Genomic DNA, 23645 nt, shown 5'->3' on the forward strand with positions numbered 1-23645 from the left:
GTGAGCACCAAGTATGCTATAACTCAGCAGCAATTGTTCTCTCTAACATTGAAAACTAATCATCTACTGTCTCTTGTAATCTTGTTCTGCTAAGAATAGGCTAGCCGTAACCTAATTTCTGTGTTTGTCTATTTGAGTCTTAGTTATAGTTAGATTTACGGTCCTCCTTACAGGTCCTGACTTTTACTCTAGCACCTTTGAGCAAGAACGGCAAGTTCACCATTCGTATCTCGAATTAAGTTGTGCAAATAACAAGTTCAATTTCACTTCTATATCAAGTTATTTTTTACTAAACAATCTCACAAGGACTGGGGCATGGAAAGACCCTTCAAATGGTTAGCTAATTCACTTCAAGCACCCAAAGTTCTATCTATACTCTTCCAATCCCGATCTTCTAGCTATCAAGGGAACGTATTTCGCAAATTAGGGGTCAATTTAAGCTAAAAAGAAACCTCGGGGGAGCTAAGTAACTATCCCGTCCATTTATATAACTTTAAAAATTTACTTCCCATGCCGCCCTCCTATTACTGTCAGATTCCTCCGGGACTATTTATTTTTAGTCTAGTTTAAGTTCTATTGATAGCTTTTTCATCCAGCTGGATGAACACCATGTTTGCCTAGTCCACTTTTATCAATTTCACTATTCCAATTTTACAATGTGAAAACTATATCCTTTTCAGCTTCTGCTTCAACTCGCACTTGATCGGTTTCCTTTCAGGTATAAGTAATTTGATCAATTCTTTTCTCAGGTGTTGGTGCTGTCGTTTAGACCATGGTTTCGGCGTCAGGTTTTCTATGCAGTTTTGGTCCTAACCACTCAAAGGTCAAACAAAAGTCATCACGGGGTCAGCCGCGGTCAATTTTCCATCTTCGGGGTAAAAATCCCAGGGCCAGGGGTCCTGTCTAACAAGTTTCAGTCAAATCCCATAAATACTTCTCAAGCTATCACATTTCTAAGTCAACTCAAAAAAAGGCTTTTAACACCCGAGCGAGTCGTTATAGAAGTTTCCTTCACCCGGTTTTTTTTCGAGAATTGTATCTAGTGTCTTTTGCCGCAATAAAGTTAAGATGCCCTTGCTCATTATTTTGTGTAAAATGACCATTTCCGGTTTTGGGGTAATTTTTTGGGTGCTTATATTTTCCAGTCCAACTGTCAGGTTGGGTTCAAACTACGACATATGACGTATCTTGCCATTATTTATCCAATCTTAAAGTTCTTGCTCCCTGCATTCAGTGGGAACCTAGAAACGGCTTTCAGAAGTCCGGGTTTGGGACTATTTATTTAGGGCTTTTGTCTGCGCTGTGTATCTGAAATTTAATCTCTCGGTCTAATAAGGTTGCATGTGTTTCTTGATAGAGCCTATGAACTGAACTAAGAGTCAAAAATTGAATTTTAATTTTTTTGTTCAACTCATTTTACTATAACCTCAAAGGTACCAAAACCAAAGTGTTCATAGTAAACGGGGGCACGCAGACTTGATTAAATGAATTCTTTGTCTGCGTTGTAAACTTTTATTAGATTATTAAAACATACAAAACTACGTGAGATTTTTTTTCAAAACAAGACTTAAAATAGTTTTTCGTTAGTTATTTTATGTTTAACTTATCCTATGCAGACTAGAAACTGCCAAAATTAATGGACAAAGGGCAAGGCTTTTGTAAGAAACATTAGTTTTGGACGAGACGTAGATTTCATTTCGACAACCTACACGACGTCGCCAAAATTGGTAATTATTGATTACTTTTTGAGAACAGATTAACAACTGGGATCTCTGGAGCGTAATTAGAACTCATGCAAGTTCTCACAAAAAATCTACCAAATTTTTCTTACAGAGCGTCGGTTTTCCACAGAGCGTCTGAAAACAAGACATTTTGTATACCTGGAGTCGGGAATAACTATTAACATAATTTTCATATTATTCACAAAAAAGCAAAATCATAATACTCATAATGATATTTTAAAAATGATAATATACATAATGATAAAAAAAATCAAAATATTAATTAAAAAACCTAAAAACTGACTAATTTTAGTTTTATTTCTGTGTACAATACTATCGAATTTGTAAGTCAAACATTGCTTGTTCACCTCCCCCAAAAAAGATTGCACCTTGAGGAGATTTGATCGGCAGTTCTCAAAGCAAATTGATTTGTTTTTTGTTATTAATCAACTCTGCCGAGCATGGCTAATTAATGATGGGCTCGCTAATTATCTGTTTTTAGAAGTACTGATATTTTTGTCTTTTAAGAGGTACTGATAGTGCTGTAATCTACTGGCCCGATTAAAACTAGACTATTGCCATCAGAAAAGCTCGGTTCGCCTGGAGCCCAAACACCGAGGCAATTTTTTTTCAAAATTTGTCCTCTATTTCTCTGGTCCTTATAAACGTCCGTCAATCCGTCCCTTTTAAACCCGCTCCAGAAAGCTCCATTCCACTCTGGACCCTGCAACCTTCCTTCATAGAACCAATTCAAACCTAAGCATAGATCATTCAAAATATAAGGCTACAATTAAAAACCTAGTTTCAAGCAACTTCTAAGGAAAGATCAAAAGAATTTTCTCGGAGTCCAAAAAGAACTGTTTTTGGCTCTTTTTCCTTTTGACGATGAGTTATTTTCCGAAAAATCGAGCCATTTTTTCTTATCTGAGTTTTTTAAGTTGGCTTTCAGCTCGCCCTTTGTGTGTGCTTGGGCGAGGGAGGGAGGTGTTTCTCACTTTTATATTCTAATTGGGCTCTTTTCCAGTCCCCCCTCCCTTTCAAGTCATTTTTGAAAAGCTCATTTAACGTTGTCATAATGCTATGAAATTTGGCATGGTGAACAAACTGACAACTGTGAACAGATTTTTCTTCATACTTCACACCGTAAGTAACATCACGCATTTTGGCGTAATAACACGTGAAATAAACATAAAAATCAATATTTTAAAAGGTGTGGGGGGATTGGAAAGGAGCCTCGAATTTGTTTTAGGAAGAATTTTATCAGCCTCAAAAAAGGGCTTACCAAAAGTCGAGCTATTTGTTTTTGATTTTTATCAAAAAACTATGCTTGCTTGCTTTTTGCTGAGCGTTGACTTCTGACGTGACTTCATCATTCATGGTTTCATCATTACCATCAGTTCGCGTCCTTTTTGCAGAGAAATAATATTTAAAAAAATTAAGCCTCAACAAAGGCAAAATCCAAAATCCGAGTGTTATTTAGGATTGGTATTAAGGTTTAAACCAAAAATAGTGGAAACAGCAAAACTCTATGAGCATATCTTTTGTTATAGATCGGATCATTTTGTTATTCCTGCAACGCTTCCTGTTTTCCTTTTATTTGGTAACAATGCTTAAACGGGCCTTGACATTCAGAGGTTTTCTTAGATATGAAACTTCTAATTATTTTTAAAATCGTTTTTTGTAGCCTGTCTAATACGTGTGATTGTTGAGTTGTGAACAAACCTGTGAACTAACCTGTGAACAAGTCTTTCTTGAGGTCGGCGCAAAAATTATATGCTACACTAAAGGATGTTGTCCAGTGGTCCAGCAGAAGTGGCGCTTTTTCCTGTTTCTCGGTGCAAATCCCAGTTTTTCCACCGAAGAGAGGCTGCGTGCAATTTTTAGCACGAGTTCTCCACCAAATAAAATCTGCTCTCCCGTCGCATAACGTGTCAAAAACCGGCTTCCACTTTGACCATTCAGCGCAATTTGAATCCGTCATTTTTTCCTCAAATCCACACTTTTCCAAGTCCGAATACGATCGCGCGGGTATGTTGCCTACATAACACGGTGTCTCGATATCGGCCGATACTATATACATAGTTAGCGGAGAATCATTTGTTCTGATTAGCGAAGTTTCGTTCAGTCGCGCTCTTGGGTCCGTCGAGTACAATATGCATAATAAGTTTCCATAGGCAAAACTTATGCATTTTTTGTCAAAATAGCATTTCTTTGCACACGTAATTTGATCTATTTTTGAGATCTGCTTGAGTGTGAACTCTGTTGTTAAAAGAATTCCTGGAAGTTTTTGAAAAACACCGAACCGCCTTAACAGTTGGTGCTGACTCCACGAAACAACTTCTAGTAGTATCGAGATGAAAAAATTGAACTTTGCAAAAGAATTCATAATAATTTCCAATCGTAGTTACAGATTTTTTGAGGCAAATTACTACTGAAGTAAACTACATAAGTATACTTTTGAAAATCAAAAAGAGATCCATTTAATGGCTGCACAAAATGAATTTTTAAACCAACCAGATTTCTGTTCACCGCACTGCGATGGAAAAATTCCATCAATTATTACGAGGTTTTCAAAAGCTGAATAGTTCAAAGCGAACGTCTAATATCTGAAATAAAACATTTTTTATTATTAAAGATATTGATATTTTAATTTCAAGGAGATTTTCAGAAAAACAGAACAGGTCAGTTGCATTTCTAAATGTAAGCAATTATTTATTCATAAGCCAGAGAAGTTTGATGCGAAAAACTATAAGAATTGGACATGAAAAGCTTGCCGATCAAAAACGATGTTTTTCATTTGATGATTATCATGTTTCACTGAAAAGATATGATAACTTCCCAAATGGCATAAATCCCAAATGACATGAAAACAAATTTTTCCCAAATAGCATAAACATTTTCAAAAACTGTGAAAACTTTTAGGCGTGAAAAAGCTATATGTTTCCAGACAGTTTTTACGCCTTATTTTGTTCACTTGTCAACAAATTACTAGTCACTCATCAGCATTAATTCAAGTAGAGATATCAGAGTCTAACAAAATGAGCCAAATTAAAATTTTTTGAAAGGGATGGGGTGCAATCTGTATTAGGAGGGATACATTTATGAGAAAAAAAAATCGAAGCTACAACCAAAATTTTTTGTCTTTGTACTGAAACTGTATGCGGTTCTAGGCTAACGTCAATTATTGAACGCCCAATTGATTGATATTGACGAATATTGGGATGTATTTCAGAAATCTGCCAAAACTTAGACTTTCTGTTGAATTTTCCGGTTATATTATTGTCAATTTAATTTAAATTTTATGGCCAATTTTCAAAAATTAAGACTAATTATGCCATTTGGGAAATTCACAAATTTTATGCCATTTGGGAATTTTAAACTTTTCATGCCATATGGGAATTATGCCATTTGAGACGTAAACATTCGATCGATCATTATCATTTTTCAATGAGAAGATACAGATTGATGTTTTTGCTGGCTTCTGAATAATTAATTGGCAGCTGTAGAAATGCAATCGAGCATTTCCGTTTTTGATGAAATTTTGATAATATCGATTGCAGTGAAATTGAAGACAAAAAAATTTCAGGCAGCCTTTTAGTCTCAAGTCTAACTTTTTTCATTATAGCTTCCAAGATTCCTTCTAACATAAGTGTTTGAAGCTAAAGGTTTTGTACGCATGAACTTACAAATCAATAGCATGAAATCCAAAAAAAATACAAGATATATACTTGAGCATGCAAGTTTGACCACGAAGATTGCAAGTATAAACAAGAGTACCCGCACTGACAAGCTTGAGACCAGATTCAATCTAAATAGATTTTTCTACAGATAATATACTGTAGCAAAATTGATTTACGATAGCCCATTCAGACACTTCAATCATCTTAGAATGGATTAGATAGATTTTTTTCAGATTTCTTATGGTTTATTGTGATTTAAATTGAACAATATGAATTTTTTCATGGCGGTGATATTCATCAAAATATCAAAAAAACTTGATTAAGCTATTTTTTCTGTTTCGAGATACTCTGAAATGAAATACTTATGATGGTGCGAATTGCCAGTGTGAATACAATCATTCCCTTTAATTTTTTAAAAAGCAATGACAACAAATTATTCATCTGAACTTCCTCCAAAAATTATTTCCGAAGCTGACTGGTCCAAACAGTAAAAGAAATGACGCTTACAATGTCACTAAGTAGCTCGCTCTTATCGCGCAGGGTAGAAAAAACTTTTGAAAAATATTTGGACCAAAACTGAAAATCTGAGGCAATGCACTCTGTGTTTAACTGAAAATTGTGTTCTGAAACATCTGCGAATTGAAGTTTTGATTCCATTACTTGTAGGACTGCTTGTACACCACGGTCAAGGCAAAATCCTGTATGCTTCGACTGCCCCTTAATTAATACAACTGATTAGCTTGCCTGGGGTTTGAACTAAAATTTCAATCTTTTCTGATTAGAGTTTTTGCTTCTTTGGGTATGAACACTTTTAATCCGGTTAAATTGTTGAATATAACAAGAATTGGTTTTTCTTCGCCAAAACAATACGATACATTGATATATGTTTGTTTTTGTTTTAATGTTTTGTCAAATTTAGCTATGTACTCTTGAAATTCTCATTTAGGTGTAGAAAAGTAATGAACTTGGATGTTTCAGAAAAAAAAATGCTAAAGAAATTACTGAGTCCCCTCCAAACGAAGGCTCAAGCTTTGACTTTTTGGCTGGTGTTTTTAGCTTCAAATTTTGCTTTAAAATTTGTATATTTTATAATTTCAGGTTTTTTCATCGTTGAATGGTACGGTACTGTATTTGATTCGGATTTATGAAGTTCTAAGGTTTGTAGCATGATTGTTGGTAAGTACAAAACTGCATAGGAGATCATGTTGCGTAAGTGTTTAGTAAGTTTTGGTTTCTATGCCAGTATTTTTTATTTTTGTCTTCGACGAGAGGTTGATATAGGTTAATATACATTTGTTATTTTTTATCGTGCGGAAATTGTTCTAGTTTTGATTGATTATTCTTTTTCGTCATCGCTGAAGTACTCATGGATCCTATTGTCACTATTTTGTAGCGTAGGATTGCTATCATGAAAAAAACTCTCGTTACTGAAGTAATTTTGGATTCTATTTCTGATTGTTTCTGAATTAAGAACAAACAATCACAAAAGTATCTGATCTACGAAACAATTAAAAATGTCTGGGGTTGTTTTGCTTGTTTGTAGGCTTATATGCGTTTTAGGTTGAATGTTTTTTTCTGAGCTTTCAATTATCCTGTTATTTTTTCAAGTTGACGATTTTTCCTTTTTATGCTTTTTTAATCTGCGCTACTAGATGGCGTTCTCCAGAATTTATTACTTTTTGCTATGGTTTTTGGTGGCTTTTAAATTTTTTAATGAGAAGTTGCAGCTGGATATTCAATTCAGATTTAAAATTCATGTTGTTTTTTTATAAAACTTGTTTGCGCAAATATCATACAAAAATTCAGGTGTTTTTTTTCTGTTTCTCATTAAAGGTTGGATCTGGTCTATTACCATCTGTCCTTTTTGATCTAAGGAGTTTTTTTTAAATATTTTCTTCAAAAAGTTTTTTAATTGTTACTCATCTTCTATGTTTATTTTTATCACTAGTGAACCAGCTAATCAACTCGTCTCTGATTTCGTTCCAAACTAAATCTGATGTCCGTCTCTACTACCATTAAACAGCTGGACCTATTGAAACTTAACCAAAAAATTTCTCTGTATTTTTCCATATGGGGCTTAATCATTGCCTGGGCCTAGCCTAGTGCCTAGGGATAAAGCTATCTTCTTCTCTGTTGTATTAAAAAATCTTTACTTCTCACTTATTTCTAAACTTGTAGTGTCTCAAGAGCAAAATCTGGAAATGATATCAGATTGGTTGTTTTTTTCTTGGAGCTGAGTAATTGAAGCTTCGGATTGTTTGTGCAAAGATCAATTCTTGTTTTTTTTTGGATGACTAGAATAATCTAATTGATGAGAATCGTTCAATATTTCAGACTAAAAAGGTGTTTGCTCAATTTGCAATAACTTGCACCAATTTAACTTGTTTCTAGCCTTTCAAAAGTCAAATCTGACTACCAGAGGCTCACTTTCTAATATATCGAAAATCTAAATAGAGTTTTTGTTTTTCAAGTTTATACGCATTCAAAATTCCTCTGGAGTTACTCATTTTTGTCCATAGTAAAGTTACGGGGAGATAGTGCAATCTTATCTGAGAATGAGTAGCCCGTCTTTAGTGACTTTGACTTTGGTTTTCAGGGTGGTTGTCAACCGGTTGTTAGCGTGTCTTATTCGTTTTCAGGAATTGTTTTTTAAATTTAAATTTTTTTTAATATCTCTAAATTTTTAAGTTTAGAAAAAAAGAGATTGATATGTGCAGGTTTTTAGACAGCTGCGTATGAGCAAATAATTATCATCCAAGAATGTTCCCGAGAGCAATCTTAACAAACCGTAACAGGCTCTGTAAAATCGTAAGACTTTGGTGCTAAATGGTCAAAAATTTGAAGGTATGCTTATTCTTGCAACAAGCTGAAGTTCAAAAACAGCGAATCGTGTCCATATCAATTGAGGTCAATTAATCAATAATCCCATGAAAACTAAAATTTAAAAAATTGGAAAAAAAAGTTTTAAACTTTTTAAGTCATCTAACTAATCATGTTAATTTCAGTTATTAGTTTTCTGTGAATTGTTTTCATCGAGTTATTGCAATACAAAAAGAAATTAAACTACAAAACTATTATCTACCAAGTTGATTATTTTAGAAAAAATACCGCGTGATTTTGATCTCCAACTTTAGGCTTCGGGGGTTGTAGATTTGACGGCCTGTAGATACGCGGTTTTCTGGTCCGACTTTCTAAAAAAGACGAAAAAGTTTGTTAGATGAAGATTTGAGAAGTATCGCGCGTGTCTTCTGGAGTTTTTCTGCAGCTGAAGTTTCAGCTCAAAAGCGATTTATAAATTGTTATTGCGACTTTTGAATATATTGACTTAATTTTTGTGCTCGTGGTAGTTTTTGAGTTATGTACTTTTGACTGTACTCATAGAGTAATTTCAGATAAAGTACACCGTCTGCTCGTCACGCTATCTTATTTTCAGCCGGATAGATTCGTGCAACTTCTTCTCTAATACCGATTTTAATCGTACTCTTATATCTCCTAGTCTCAATAGATCTAGTGTATACTGGTTTATGCGAGTTAGTTTCCAGAAGGAGAACAACAAAATTCTAAGTTTAATTCAAATTGCTCTGGTGCTGGAACTACAAGTAGTTTCAGAACTTACAACTAAGTGTAAGTGTTAGGTATGGAATATGATTGGTTAGTTAGGAATATTTTATAGAATTAGAGAATTATATTTATAACCAATTGTAGATTCTAGTTTTTTTCTTTTTATTTTTCAATTTTTCAGGTTTTTCTACTATTATGCGGTCGAAAAAATTTTAAACTGTTGAGCCGTACTGTTGAGCATTAATCAACGTTTTTTTCTCGGCAGTTGAAGTAAAAAGTATCGGTTGGATTTGACTAGAATAAAAGAAATTTTAAAATCTTTTTCGACTTACTCCTACTGAATCATTGAAAAAATATTTCAGAAGTACATCGATATTTAATCGATTGAAAACTGCCACCTTAACCATTTTCATTGATAATTTACTGATGATTTAGCGCTGCTGATTGGGCTTTTCAGCATAGTGCGAAACAAACAAAAAGTGTAACGGGGATTGAACCCACAAAAACTTGACAATTAATCACTAATTCATTGCGATATCGTTAATCACCATCGATAATTCATCGCTGAATAAAAATTGTACTGTAGCTTTTTCTGACTATTTTCCAAATCAGCTGTAATCTTCGTAGCAATACTGAATCATTGATGTCTTAATGATTCAGCAAAATTTATCTATGAAATCAACTGAAACCGATTAGTTTTCTCAATAAGAACTTAGATGGCTGCAGGATGCCATTCAGATTTTTCAAGAGGGACATTTTCAAAAAAAACTCGAGCAGTTTTCAAGCTAACTCAACTTGGGCAATAAATCTGAGCAATAAATTTGGGCAGTAAACTTTTTATCAAAGTGATTAGCCTTTTTTTCTGCACCTTTTAGAGATGGTTTTCAATTATAGAAGATGGTTTTCGTTTTTGACCTGGTCGGTCAAAAAAGATATCTGAAAATAGCACCCAAGGAGGGACCCTTTGGGTGATGAGGTTGCTGAATTCCTGCGAAGAAAAGAGACGCTCCCTAAACTTGCTCATGCATTCTATATTTTTCTTTTGCAACTGTTTTTTGGGTCATTATTGTAGCCCTAGTTTGTTAACTATATTTCTGTTCATCGGTAATATTAGTTTTTAAGTAAAACTTTGCGAAGCTTACTTCGTCGTGGCGCAAAGTATGCGCAACAGTATAGTAAAAAAAGCAAACAGAATGGCTTATACATCATGGTACGTTACTAAATATTAGCTCATGTTAATTTGGCAACTAAGTCCCTGAAAAAAAAAATCAATTTGCTTTAGCTTTGCTGAATGTGACCGTATGTTAGTTTCAGATTGTATTTTTTTCCATCTTCAGGCATATTCCATCTTCTATTTGTGGATCACTATAACTTAATCATTCATCCGTTTATTCAAAACTCAAGTTCAATTTTTTGTAACATTTGTGTGATAAATGCTATCGAGCCATTGTAATGCCGCGCAATTTTTACTGCGAAATAAAAAAGCGGTCAGAAACTGCCATACAATGAGCATAAGCCGTCAGTTGACAACAAACAATAACAACTGTTTTTTCACTCAAGCCTGAAAAATTGATCGTTTCTGGTTTTGTAGTAGCTATATATAAAACACTCGAAAAAATTATATATATTTTTTAGTTTATAAAAAGTTTAACAATAGTTTTAGTACGTTACTGGGTCTCTTTATAACAAAAATTTTGGTGTGACTTTAGCTGACGGACCTCTAATTTTGACTTCTAAATTTAATCGCAAAGCATTATGGTTATGAGCAAGCCAGATCTATCAGAATCAAAAAGGTTAGTACTATTTTATATACATGCGCTTTTGATTAATTTGTCTTTTACTCGACCATTTCGTTTTTTTTTCTATCAAACTAAAGGTAAGCGCATTCTCATACGCTTTTGCATCAGAGGTGTACAATGTAATTACGACGAGCAATTAATTGACATCGTACACTGAGCAGAAAAAGGTAAAACAAAACTCGCCAAAAACTAAATCACCTATGCCAGATTAAACGAGCAAAAGTGAGAGCAAGTACCAACACAACAAGTTTAGTTTAACTTTGTGCATATATCAATTTAGAAGTCGAAAAATCAGCAAGCGTTCACATTTGTTATTCTTGTGAAATTGATTCGAACTTTACTAAAAATGGAGCCTTCACAAAGGTAGGCGCGACAGTTTTCTGACTATAAGGGTCTCGTTCATAGTTTTTAGCCATGTCATGGGAAACAATCAGCTTAATTGGAATTTTTTAAAACCTTGAAAACAACCTGAATCATGTCAATTTGACATAATTTTCAAAACTCTAGAAAGGTTTTCTCGCACTGACAAAAATGGATTTCGATCGATTTTAGTATGAAAAAAGTATGCAGATTAAATTGAAATCGATTTAAGTTGTAAAAAAGTAAGTTAATCAAAAAGAAAAATTCAGATTGATTAGGATCGATTTTAAATCCATTTAAGTTCGTAAAATGTACATGGTTAATCGATTTGGATCGACTTTAAAGCGGGTTCTTTTATATCTAATGCCGACCTAAAATTTGGAAATTATTTCAAACAAGGGCCCTCAAAATCAAATTTGCGGAACATACTTTAACTTGGAGATTGCAGTTTTTGTTGGACCGCTTTTAGCTTAGGTACAAAATTGAGCTTTGCCAACATCAAACTCCGCAAAAAAATGCATTACATGTTTACGATGAAACTGTTCACAAAAAAACTGAGTCTTACATAAAATGCTGAATGCTTAGTTTTTCTGGGTTCAGTTAAAAGCCTATATTTTACAATTCGTCTTGATTGAATTGTCACTGATATACTTTTTTTTTGGGGTGTAGACTATTTTTGAAAAATTTTGCGCAAACGCGCTGAAAAAAGGCCCGGCGATTATGTTGATAGGACCACATACAACAAACCTCCCAAGTTGGGCGTAGTTATGAGCAATAATTTGTAAAAATCAGACTAACTCTGTTTTTAGTTCAGTATTTAGGTAGAAACTCTGTTAATCTTTCTTTACTTCTAACACTTGATATCAAACACTTGATCTCTTAGATGTTGTTGGAAATCATGATTTGGTGTCAGCTATCAGGATAAAAAAATTGCTCTTTTCGTCTTATCAATACTCAGATTCAGGGGCGGATTTAGGGGGGTCGGGGGGGGGGGACACTTTTCTTCCCCTCAAGGATTCGACTTTGGGTCCCCCCTTTGTCCTCAGGGATTCGACTTTGGGTCCCCCCTTTGTCCCCCCTTTTCTTCTCACTCAGGGTCCCCCCTTTGTTCTATTTTGAAATTTTGAGATATCCATATTTGGTGACAGTCCCTAAAAAATTTTTTAAATACTAATTTTCAAGGTAGAGCGCGCGCCGAAAAAGTGCTGTTTTTATCAAAATTTTCCAAAATGCCTAAAAGTGTCATTTTTGGCCTGTTTTTTCAAAATTTTGCCTGCGGCGCAGAAATTTTGACCAGAAAAGGGTCTTTTCAATGCTCTGGGAAAGCGCGGAAAATCTATTTGGACAGCTTAAAAAAAGGTCGACAAAATTTTCGATTTTTTTTTGAAAATCCGCCACCTCTCGAGAAAGTTCTAGATTCGCCCTGCACAGATTATTTGTGACAAAAATTTTTTTGTTTGTGTGTCAGTTTTTGTTTTTTTTATCGACTTCTCCCAGAATAACATAAAACTAGACCAAGTCAGACAAAGTGATCCAAGCACAGCTTTTTGCTAACGTTTTTAAAGATGAATTACATGGATAAAAAACGTACAAAAAAGGCAAACTTGCGTGTGATCACTATCTAACACTCTTGAGTATGTCGTCGTTTTTTAAAAAAGTTTGCTATGCGTGAATTGACTCAAAAAGATAATCAAACAAAATTCATACATTTTTAACTTCTTCTCATACTTTTCAAAAATGGTTGGAAAATTTGGTGACTAGTTTTTTACGTATATTGTGTAACAAAAGCATTTTTGCACCGACCATCCCCCTAAAAAATTAGTGTAAAACTATGCAATAACTTGTGTTTTCCCCAAATTAAAATTCCCCAAACTGCTTCAAATTAAAATTGGTAGGGAGTTATGCGTGGAACTCTATTAAAACTACATTGCTGATGGTGATGTAAATAGCACTCTCCAAATGCGAACGTATACGATTTCTAGTTTCGAAAGTAGAATTTAGTTTTTAGATTTTCTGCCGAATATAAATTTTACCTGTTATCCAGTTTTCTCAAATTGGGTTAATTGTTATAAAAAAACGCCAATCATAACTCGTTCTAGATATTCAAAAAGCTTGAAGGGCATCTTTTTTTTTTTGAAATTCAAAAATTGAGATCTTTTCAACAAAGTCAGCGATTTTTATAATGTTTACTTGCGTTCATATATTTAGACTATATTTAGACTTATTGACGCAAAACTTTAATTGACACTATGAAATTCCTTTGTAAATTATCCACAAAAATAAATATATGATGTCGTAATTTACTTTTTACATTTGAAATTATAAAGTTTTTTTAGCTAAGGACTGAATTAGACGAATTTTGATTAGAGGCTGACCTTCCACAGTTTAGTTATTCTACAGTTTAAACGGTTTCTAAGCTATTATTACCCCTCATTCTGCCTTTTTTAGTCACCAACTAAAACCAAATTAACAAAAAATGAAGACAAAATTGAGAAAGAAAAAATTGCAACAAATTATATTCAATTGAGTAAAAAAGCATAAGCAAAAATCTTATAGGTGGGCTTCGAACAACAAAAAAAAGTTCCGAGAATTTTTCCCAGTTTTAGTTTCCGACTAATAATTCCGAGCATAAGAGTCGGCAAATATCCAAACATATGATAATTGTTTCTGGAAATGAGGACATGAAATATCAACCTCTACTCTTTGTAATAAACAGACAAAAATTAATTAAAAGATAAATGCTGTTTTTTTTTCAAAAGAAGATAATGATCGGGACCTTTTGGCCAACTATTGCAGCTAACGGATGTTTTGTTTCCGATTTTTTTACAGAAGTTGTCAATTTGAAAATAATAATTCAAAAAACAATATGGTATTTGTCAACTTTTTACCTGGAAACAAGACCACTACAGAAAACGTTTTCTGAAAATTTTCTTAAAAGCAAAAATTGAAACGAATCGTCTGTTCAGATTTAAGCAGATCAAGCAGAAGCACCTGAAGACTCGCACTCTGTTCGAGGACAATGAGTTCCCCGCAATATCCGCGTCCATCGACCCCGGCAACCCCCAGAAGTACGACAAGCACAACATCGAGTGGCTCAGACCCACTGAGCTGTTCGAGCATCCCGCCATGTTCGTGGACGAGGCCAGCCAGCTCGACATCTGTCAGGGCATGCTCGGTCAGTTTACTCAGAATTTAATCAGTTTGATCAGGTCAATGAGGAGTTCATATCGATGTATGAGCACTTATAAAAACTAATTTAGTGTCAAAAAAATCTTCGAGATGTTCGCTTTAAAAAGTGGACTACGAAAGTTTCCAAAAAAAACACGACAATATTTTCAAATTAATTATTTTTGACTCCTTGATTCTCCTAGTCCGATCTAAACATTTACTAAGGTTTCCGTCCTGAACGAGAAACTAGAAATGAGCAGAAACTAGTAACTTCTTTTATGAGAGATTTCAGTCGAGTTGAAAATATCAAAAAATATAGCATTAATCCTTTCTCGATCTCGTTTCGACTGGATTTTTCCATTTTTTTTCAGTCTCGCATTAATTTTTGCTTAAGAAATTTGAAGCTGTAAAGCAAAGCTCAAATAGTACTCATCTCAAAGGCAGACGAATTACTGTTGTTGAAAGCGATTTTTATGAATGTCTTTTTCTTTTTAGTTGCCTTAACTTTTTTTTACTGAGTTTCAATAAGTATCGGTATTCAAGGCTGAAAAAATGTACAATAATTCTATGTTTCAGGTGACTGTTGGCTGCTTGCGTCAATCGCCAGTCTGACGGCTGACAAGGAACATCTGAACATGGTGGTACCACCCGACCAGGGATTTGAGAAAGGCCAGTACTGCGGCGCCTTCCGATTCTGCTTCTGGCAGTTCGGAGAGTGGACTGAAGTCATCATTGACGACCGACTGCCATCTCTGAGGGGCAAGCTGCTCTTCGTGCACTCGGCCGAAACAGGAGAAATGTGGTCGGCACTCCTCGAGAAGGCCTACGCTAAGCTGTTCAAGTCTTACGAATCATTGAAAGGTGGACAAATAGGCGAGGCGCTCGTTGACTTCACAGGAGGTATTGCTGAAGATATTAAGCTGGATAAGGCGCCGCCAGATCTCTATAAGAGAGTCCAAAAAGCCCACGACAGAAACTATCTCATGGGTTGTTCTGTGGACGCCACTGGAGTAATTGAAGAAAAGATGGACAATGGTTTAGTTAAAGGCCACGCGTACAGTGTCACTGGAGTAGCAACTGTGAGCGGAACTGATTTAATCAGGGTTCGCAACCCCTGGGGAAATGAGAGAGAATGGAACGGATCCTGGTCTGACGGCTCAGAGGAGTGGAACAATGTACCCGCCTCCACAAAGAAAAAACTGGGAGTGACCTATGACCATGATGGAGAGTTCTGGATGGCGTTTGAAGACTTCGTGAAACAGTTCAGCCGAATCACGATTTGTCATAAAGCCTCTTATGATGCGGAGTCGAACACGCATTTCAACGTGTCAGAGAACGAAGGGAGCTGGGTGAAAAATATTACCGCTGGAGGGTGCCGAAACTTCCCCGAAACTTTCGGGACAAATCCTCAATTCCGGGTAGTTTTAACGGATACGGACGATGATGATGACGACGTGTGCACACTGATCGTGTCGCTGATGCAAAAGAACTCTCGTGGGTTTTCAACGTCGGCTCTAACAATGGGATTCATGATATATCCGATCGCCGACGACGCCGCGAAGTACCTGGAGTCTGGGAACCGACTAACGAAGGAATACTTTTTGTACCACAAGTCATGTGGTCGCTCGGCTAGCTTTGTGAACTCGCGAGAAGTGGTCCAGAGGTTCACTCTTCCTCCTGGCGAGTACGTCATAGTTCCCAGTACTTACAAGCCCCTAGAGCAAGGCGACTTCTTCTTGCGTCTGCTTACTGAGACGTCGGCGAATCAAGCGCATGAGCTGAAGAACGAAATCGAAGATGATGACAATGTTGAGAGCTACACAGACTACGAGAGCGAGGATCCCGAAATGACAAAGAAGTTGAGGCCGACTTTCGATAATCTTGCAGGAGAAGATAGATTTATCTGTGTCACTGAGCTCCTGACACTTCTGGAATTCATCACATCTGATGTCAGCGAAGAAAAGCCGACGTTGTCTCACGCCTATGCGCTGATGTCGCTCTTTGACAAAGACAACAGCGGGAAGCTAGATTTCCATGAGTTCATGGTTTTGTACCGATACTTCGTCGTGTGTAGTGAAGTTTTCAAGAAAAATTCGATTGATGGCATCGCGACTCCGTTGCAACTAGACGCCGCGCTGCAGAAGCTCCATATAAGGATTCCGAGAAAAATCCTAGCGGTGGCTGTAGATAGATATGGGGACGAAGAGAACAACACTTCTTTCCCGGATTTCCTGGCCATAGCTAGCAAGATCAAGACCATAGTCGGGACTTGCCAAGAAGACAAATCGGGTGTTCCGACAAGCGTCATAGAGAAGTTGCTCATGTCGTGTCTCATCATGTAAGCCTCGAAAGCGAACTGAATTGAAGTCTTTCCACTCCACTAATGTTATTTTCAATACTTTCAAGTTCAACTCATATTATCACATTTTATCAGCAAAAAAACTGAGACTAAGTTGCGGTTGATCAAATACAAGTGTCATCGTGTAAATAATTTGTAATACTTATCACTGGATTTAGAAATAACTAATCTGATTTTCTACAAAGCATTATCATTTTCAAATTTATCATAAAAACTATTGTCTTAATACTACTCCAATATTCTTTTCTTTGTCAGTTTTCACAAGCCGTTTTCATCAATTTTTCACGAGCAATTGTTGACTATCTATATACTTGCCTAATGACTCAAAATGGGTCATTTTTTTGGTGGTCTAATACTCTAAGGTAAGCTGGCTGTGGATTAAACTCAACAGGCAAAGCTTATTCACAAGACACTTGAGTAATTTTCATGGTCATTTTGCTAAATGGTATTAACTTTTGAACAAGGTAAACAAAAAATCTAATTTTCTGGTTTGCTCGTAAAAAGCCAGAACTCTACTTAACTCAAAACTTCCCAGATAATTTTCGCTGGAGACTGCAACCGGTGACTCTTTTGAGCCAGTCATCTCTCACTAATTAGATGATGTTTTATTATTGTTCCGACTTTCGATACGAAATTAACGGAATATTTGTGCTCGGGGTGGTTTTTTTTCTCTTCAGACAAATTTCGACTTTTTAACTAGCCATTTTCGACGGATTTTTTTTCAATCATTCAAAAAATATTTTTGTCCTAAGCTTAAATTTGAAAAGATAGTTCACCTAGGATCATTTTTCGTAAAATTATGGGGGTGTAAAGATTGCCATTTTGGCCAATTTGGGACAATTAACGCGCGATTAGAAATCATACCAATCTAGTTGAAAGAAAGTTATTTGCCTTCAATGAATTGTTAATAGGAGCAAAATCTATCACTTTGTACATATTATGGCGTGTGGTTGGATTTTTTCACAAAAAAATTTCAAACTTTTTTCTAAGTTTCAATTTTATTTTATTACATTTGAATTTTTCATGTTTTTGGCGCTCCATAGACCTTACAAGGCAGTCGGTACATTCAGGGCTTTGCCCTGATACCAGCAGTCTTGTTGTTCCGACTTTCGATACGAAAGTAACGGAATATTTGTGCTCGGGATGGGTTTTTTTCAACAGACAAATTTCGACTTTTTAACTAGCCATTTTTGACGAAATTGTTTTTTTTTATATCATCCAAAAGGAATTATTGTCTTGAGCTCAAATTTGAAAAGATATTTCACCTGTGATCATTTTTTCTAAAGTTACGGGGGTTTGAAGATTGCCATTTTGGCCAATTTGGGACAATTAACGCGCGGTCTATTTTGTGCTATTAACGCGTAAGCGGAGAGTTAATCCGTCTTAGAAATTTTTGCAAGTTGGTTGAAAGAAGCTTATTTGCCATAATTGATTTGTTACAAGGAGCAAAAATTATCCTTTTGTACCTTATATGGCGTGTTGGGGGATGAATTTCATTAAAAAATTTCAAATTTTAGAAAAATTTTTTTTTTCTCTTTATATTACATTTAGTTTTTTTCGTGTTATTACTGCTCCATAAAACTTAAAAGGCAGTCGAAACATTCAGGGTTTCGCCCTGATACGAGCAGTCTTGTTGTTGTTTTGGAAATAAATATGGAGTGTAAGAACACACGAGGTCCTATTTTTCAAGTCATTGTTTTACGGCAATAGGAAGCTTGCGGTGGTTTCAATTAGCTTTTTAAAAAACCTTTCTTGCTGTTTTAAAACAAGTTTTTTAAAACTGAACCTTTATTCACGTTTGAAATATCTATTTGTATGTTTTTGTCCAAATTGATTTTGATTTTCTTCTTTTCAATACTAATTGACGAGCAAAAATTTTGTACCGTGAAATTAACGATAAAAATCTAGACTTAATGAATAAGATGAGTAATTGTTTTGTTATTTCAAGATGTCACCTGAGAAAATTTCAGTGATTTAGGGTGATTCATGAAATAGAAAGGCGAGTTATTTGATTATTTTTGTTGCAGCTTTCATAACGAAAGTAACGGACTATTCGCTCGGGGTGGTTTTTTTTTTCGACTTTTTAACAAGTCTTTTTGGCATAATTTTTCAATATCATTCAAATTTAATTTTTTCATGCTAATACTGCTCCATAGGCCTGAAAAGGCAGTCGCATCATTTAGGGTTTCGCCCTGATACGAGCAGCTTTGTTTGTTTTAATGATACCACGACAAGTTTGGTGATAAATATTCTGTGTTTTTAGCGCTTTTTGTAGAAAAATGATTAGAGTCTTCGATAAGATATTAAGGCATAATATTATATTTAAACCAACAAATATATTTAGTAGCGAGAATTCAATGGGCTGTATCCGTTTACGCAGGACTGGAAAACGGGCAAAGCAAAATTTTTTACAATAGTAGGCATAATTATTATGAAAGCCGTGCAATCGCGTACTTTCGATGATGAATGAGAATTTTAGAAAATAAATGTGAAGTGTATCGCTAATTTATGAAATTGAAGCAACAATGGGGCTGGGTTTATGTAAAAATGTAGATGACTTTAGAATACGTGTGCGTGTGATTTTTATTTGATACTAAATTGCTTTTTTTCTGCTAATGCAGATGATTTTTCTCGCTTCTGGCGGTAGAAAAGCGTTGAGGAGTTAATGATTTGTGTTTTGTTAAATACGATGTTTAGGCATCATTATTTTGCATGCAATAATAAACAAGACTGCTCGCATCAGGGCGAAGCCTTAAATGTTCCGACCGCCTTTTAAGGTTTACGGAGCAGCAGTAATAACATAAGAAAATTAAACGAAATAAAATAAAATGAATTTTTTCTTCTAAAATTTGAAATTTTTTTATGAAAATCATCCCCCACACGCCATATAAAGTACAAAAAAATATATTTCGTTTCTTTTAACAAATCAATTAAGCCACATAAGCTTCGTTCAACCAATTTGGAGCGATTTATAAGACGGATTAAATCTCCGCTAACGCGTCAATAGCGCGAAATATATCGCGCGTTAATTGTCCCAAATTGGTCAAAATGGCCAAAATGGCAATCCTTAAACCCTCATAACTTTACGAAAAATGATCACAGGTGAAATATCTTTTCAAATTTAAGCTCAGGATAACAATACCTTGAATGATATAAAAAAGATTCCGTCAAAAATGGCTAGTTAAAAAATCGAAGTTTGTCTGAAGAAAAAAAAACCCACCCCGAGCACAAATATTCCGTTACTTTCTTATCGAATGTCAGAACAACAAGAGTGCTCGTAATAGGGCGAGGCCCTCATTGTTCCGACTGCCTTTAAAGGTTTATGGAGCAGTAATAACATTTAAAAATTCAATGAATTAAAACAAAATCAAAAAAATAATTTTCTAAAATTTTTTATGAAAATCATCACCCCACACGCCATACAAAGTACAAAAGGATAGATTTCTCTCCTTGTAACAAACCAATTATGGCACATAAGCTTCTTTTAACCAATTTGGAACGATTTCTTATACGGATTAACTCTCCGCTTACGCGTTAATAGCGCGAAATATATCGCGCGTTAAATTGTCCAAATTGGCCAAAATGGCAATCTTTAAACCCCCCTAACTTTATGATAAATGATCACAGGTGAAATATTTTTTCAAATTTAAGCTCAAGATAACAATAGCTTTTGAATGATATAAAAAACTCCGTCAAAAATGGCTAGTTAAAAAGTCGAAATTTGTCTGAAGAAAAAAAAACCCACCCCGAGCACAAATATTCCGTTACTTTCGTATCGAAAATCGGAACAATAACTGAGTCGTAACACTGAGACAGTGGGATATGAAATATGTAACTGCTATGATGAAATTTTTCTCAGTTAGCTGATAGTCAGTTTCTTGATTGTTATAAGAGTCATTAGCATGCATTTGGTTAAAGCGGTAAAATGTGATCGAAAAAGGTGATCGGTTCATATTTAGGTTTATGGACGAGATGAATGATAACTCTGCTGCGGGAAAGTGTTCTTCGGCTATGGAATGACAATGGTGGCTTCCACAATGGTGCAAATTTCCATAATTGTAGTTGTTTAGTAACAATTAATAATTGAATTTTTTTGTAGTTCAGGGAATAAGCTTGCTAATTTCTATATACGTCATAGCTGTTAGGTATATGATATAGTAATAAATTTGGAAATTGAGTGATAAGAGACCTGAAATGGAAAATGCTAGCAGTCAACAAACCTTCCAGCTGAAAAGGCACCACAGGCACCTACAAAGACACCGCAGGAAAAGCGAAACGTCGAATCACGGAGAACGCGGATACTTCCGGATCAGACGAGGACGACGATGTACCATTGGCGGCGACACGGATAGTAAGCCAAAAAGAGACATCAAAGACAATAAACGTGACCGAGCCACATGGGAGTAACGGACAAGGGGGCAAGCAGCATCAAGTGGGGGACAACAAATGGAGACGACGACAATCTTGCCAAGTAACTACGAAATGGCGACTGAATACACTCGTGCACCAGAGGCAGAAATTGAAACGAACGCTGGACAGCAAGAACTACCGGAGATTCCACAGGCCGGTACCAGAAAGCGAGTGAGGAAGCAACGGCTTGTTTCGTATTCCAGTCAGGAATCGGCAAGTTCGCAAGACGAGACCACTTCGAGACATTCGGGAAGGAAACGTACAGCCGTGACCAAAATGGGGGCAGTCATGATCGACAACATCCAACAAGTAGACAAACGAGGATCAAATAGAGGAGGAAAAAGTATGGAACAACATTCAAAAACAAACCATTCCAAAGTCCAGGGAGAGGGCATGCCGTAAGCGGCGAAAACTCAATTGTTTAGTTTAACCTCGCTTAGTCCAATAAACCAAAACCTTCGCTAAAACTTTTTGTTAATTTTCATCCATTACAGTATTACATTTCATTGAGTATCTAAAGTTAAGTTTTTCATTCTCTCGCAAGAAGGGGAATGTCATAGTGATTAAATTAGTTCACAGTTTGATTTCAGTTTCATTCTAAGTTGTTGCAATCTAGTTAACCTATCTGTTTGGCGCTTACTGGTATTTGTCCTTCGAAGTTGTCAGTCACCTTCGGATGACTGCTCTTTCATTGTCTCCGACTAACTTTCTACATTACGGTTATTAAACTTAACGGATTAATTTACTTATCGAAACCGTCTTTTCACATGGCGCAGCCATCAGGTCAAAGTGGGGGGGGGGGGGGAACCCACTGGGGATTACGTCGTTTTGGCCCTTTACGTTCGCAGAGCCACCAATGCTATGGGAGTTTTGGTTTAACAGATTTCAACGGGGGATGGTGGCCAAACACAGTATCAAACGAGAAACGTTTACCAAGCCAGCACGCTTACAACAGCTCAAGTTACGGCTCTACCGGAGGAGGTAGACGGGAAAGATCGTCTGGTGTGTGAGCAAACATTGATATCGAACTTGTACCTGTGCATGGGGGAAAAAGCGCAGGATGAAATTCACAGAACAAGACCACACTTGGATCTCTCAACAACACGGTACGCTAGAGTTATCGATGCTCTGGAAACGGAGTTCAAGAAAGAACGCAACGAAACCTATGAAACATTCCAGTTATTGGCAAGGAAACAACAAATTGGAGAATCCTTGGAGCAGTTTCATTCGGTTTTAAGTGGATTAGCAGCACGGTGCAACTTTGGAGCGTTGGAGACAAGAAACTTAAGGGACGTGTTCATTGTAAACATGAATAATAGAGAGGCACAGAACGATCTATGTCGATCAACAAAGACACCAGAGGAGGTGTATTGGGTCGCACTCTCATAAGAACGTGGATACAAGTACGCTAAGACATATGGATCGACAACCGGGGGAGCATCGACTAGCGGCACCACCGGTGGAGCTGGAGCGTTCCAAATCACAACAGAACCGGTGGGGACAATCCGAGGGGGATATCGGAACAGCAGACAGCGCGGCCGTGGATCGTTCAGGGGACGAGCGGATATGAGAGGGGGAGCATCTAAAAGTTGCTATAACTGTGATCAGCCCAACTTTACTCCGGAACATCTGATAAGATGCCCGGCTAGAAGCGCGACGTGTAATTTTTGCCGGATGACCGGACACTACGAGAAAACCTGTCGGGGAAAGCGTACTAACCGAGGGAGACCGGCAGTGGGATTGATCCAGAATCAGGAGGATGTGGAGTTAGCGAAATAGGCGACGCTGAGGATGTTTACTGGCAGCACGAAAACTCAGTTGGAAGGGTCAACACGCCGGAGAAAAGGCAACGATCATGGGGTTCGGACAGCTCAGGAGATTACGTTGTAATGCCATAAAATCTCGGAGTGAGATCGAGTTGAAGGTGGCCGGCGTTAGACTACCAAAAAAAATTAATGGTAGGCAAACCAATGTTTGGATAGATAGCGGATTGCAGATCTCAATATTCACATTTGGAGAACTGAAACGAACTTTGGGCACCACCGGCGTAAACCTAAACGAGCTAATACCGGCTTTTAGGAACGATGAACGTGTTACTTGAGACAAACGGATGGGCAATGGAAGCTAGAATCATTGGAAGGGACCTGATGCCAAATCTGGGATTACAACTACTGCAACGAACACCGGAGCAGAAGGTGATGTCAGTTCAAGGAGAGCAACCGGGGGCTGAAACGTCGAGCAAGGAGGACTCATTAGACCCGTGGCAGACTTATTTCAGTGAGCAATTTGATAACCTTTTTCATAGAATCGGTAAAATTAAGAATTACAAGGTACAAGCGGACTTTTTCGAAACGTTAACGCCAATTCAACAAAAAGGACGGAGAGTACCCATAACACTACAGGACAAAGTCGATCAAGAAATTAGTAAACTTTTGCAACAAGTACATATCGAAAAACTGGAAGAATGTTCGGACAAAAAATTCGTCTCGCCAATTGTAATCACAGTGAAGAGAGATGGGTCAGTAAAAGTAGCATTAGAGTCAAGGGATTTAGCATGTTTGCGGTGGCAAAAATTAGTCTAATTTGA

General features: G+C 36.4%; 1 protein-coding gene across 1 annotated transcript; it reads left to right on the forward strand.

The window, feature by feature from the left end:
• Positions 1-10930: 10930 nt before the first annotated feature.
• LOC134844383 (calpain-1 catalytic subunit-like) lies at positions 10931-16865 on the forward strand. Its single transcript, XM_063861039.1, has 3 exons — positions 10931-11124; positions 14088-14296; positions 14866-16865. Exons 1-3 carry the CDS (start codon positions 11108-11110, stop codon positions 16629-16631), a joined length of 1992 nt encoding a protein of 663 aa, XP_063717109.1. The 5' UTR covers positions 10931-11107; the 3' UTR covers positions 16632-16865.
• Positions 16866-23645: the final 6780 nt, after the last annotated feature.

The sequence above is a fragment of the Symsagittifera roscoffensis genome, chromosome 4, assembly GCF_963678635.1.
Source record: "Symsagittifera roscoffensis chromosome 4, txSymRosc1.1, whole genome shotgun sequence".
NCBI lineage: Eukaryota > Metazoa > Xenacoelomorpha > Acoela > Convolutidae > Symsagittifera > Symsagittifera roscoffensis.

Bases quoted from the DNA above. Each gene is read 5' to 3' on its own strand.
- LOC134844383 (XM_063861039.1), top strand. The intron at 14,297-14,865 runs GTCAGTTTACTC...TCTATGTTTCAG, and splicing joins CATCTGTCAGGGCATGCTCG to GTGACTGTTGGCTGCTTGCG.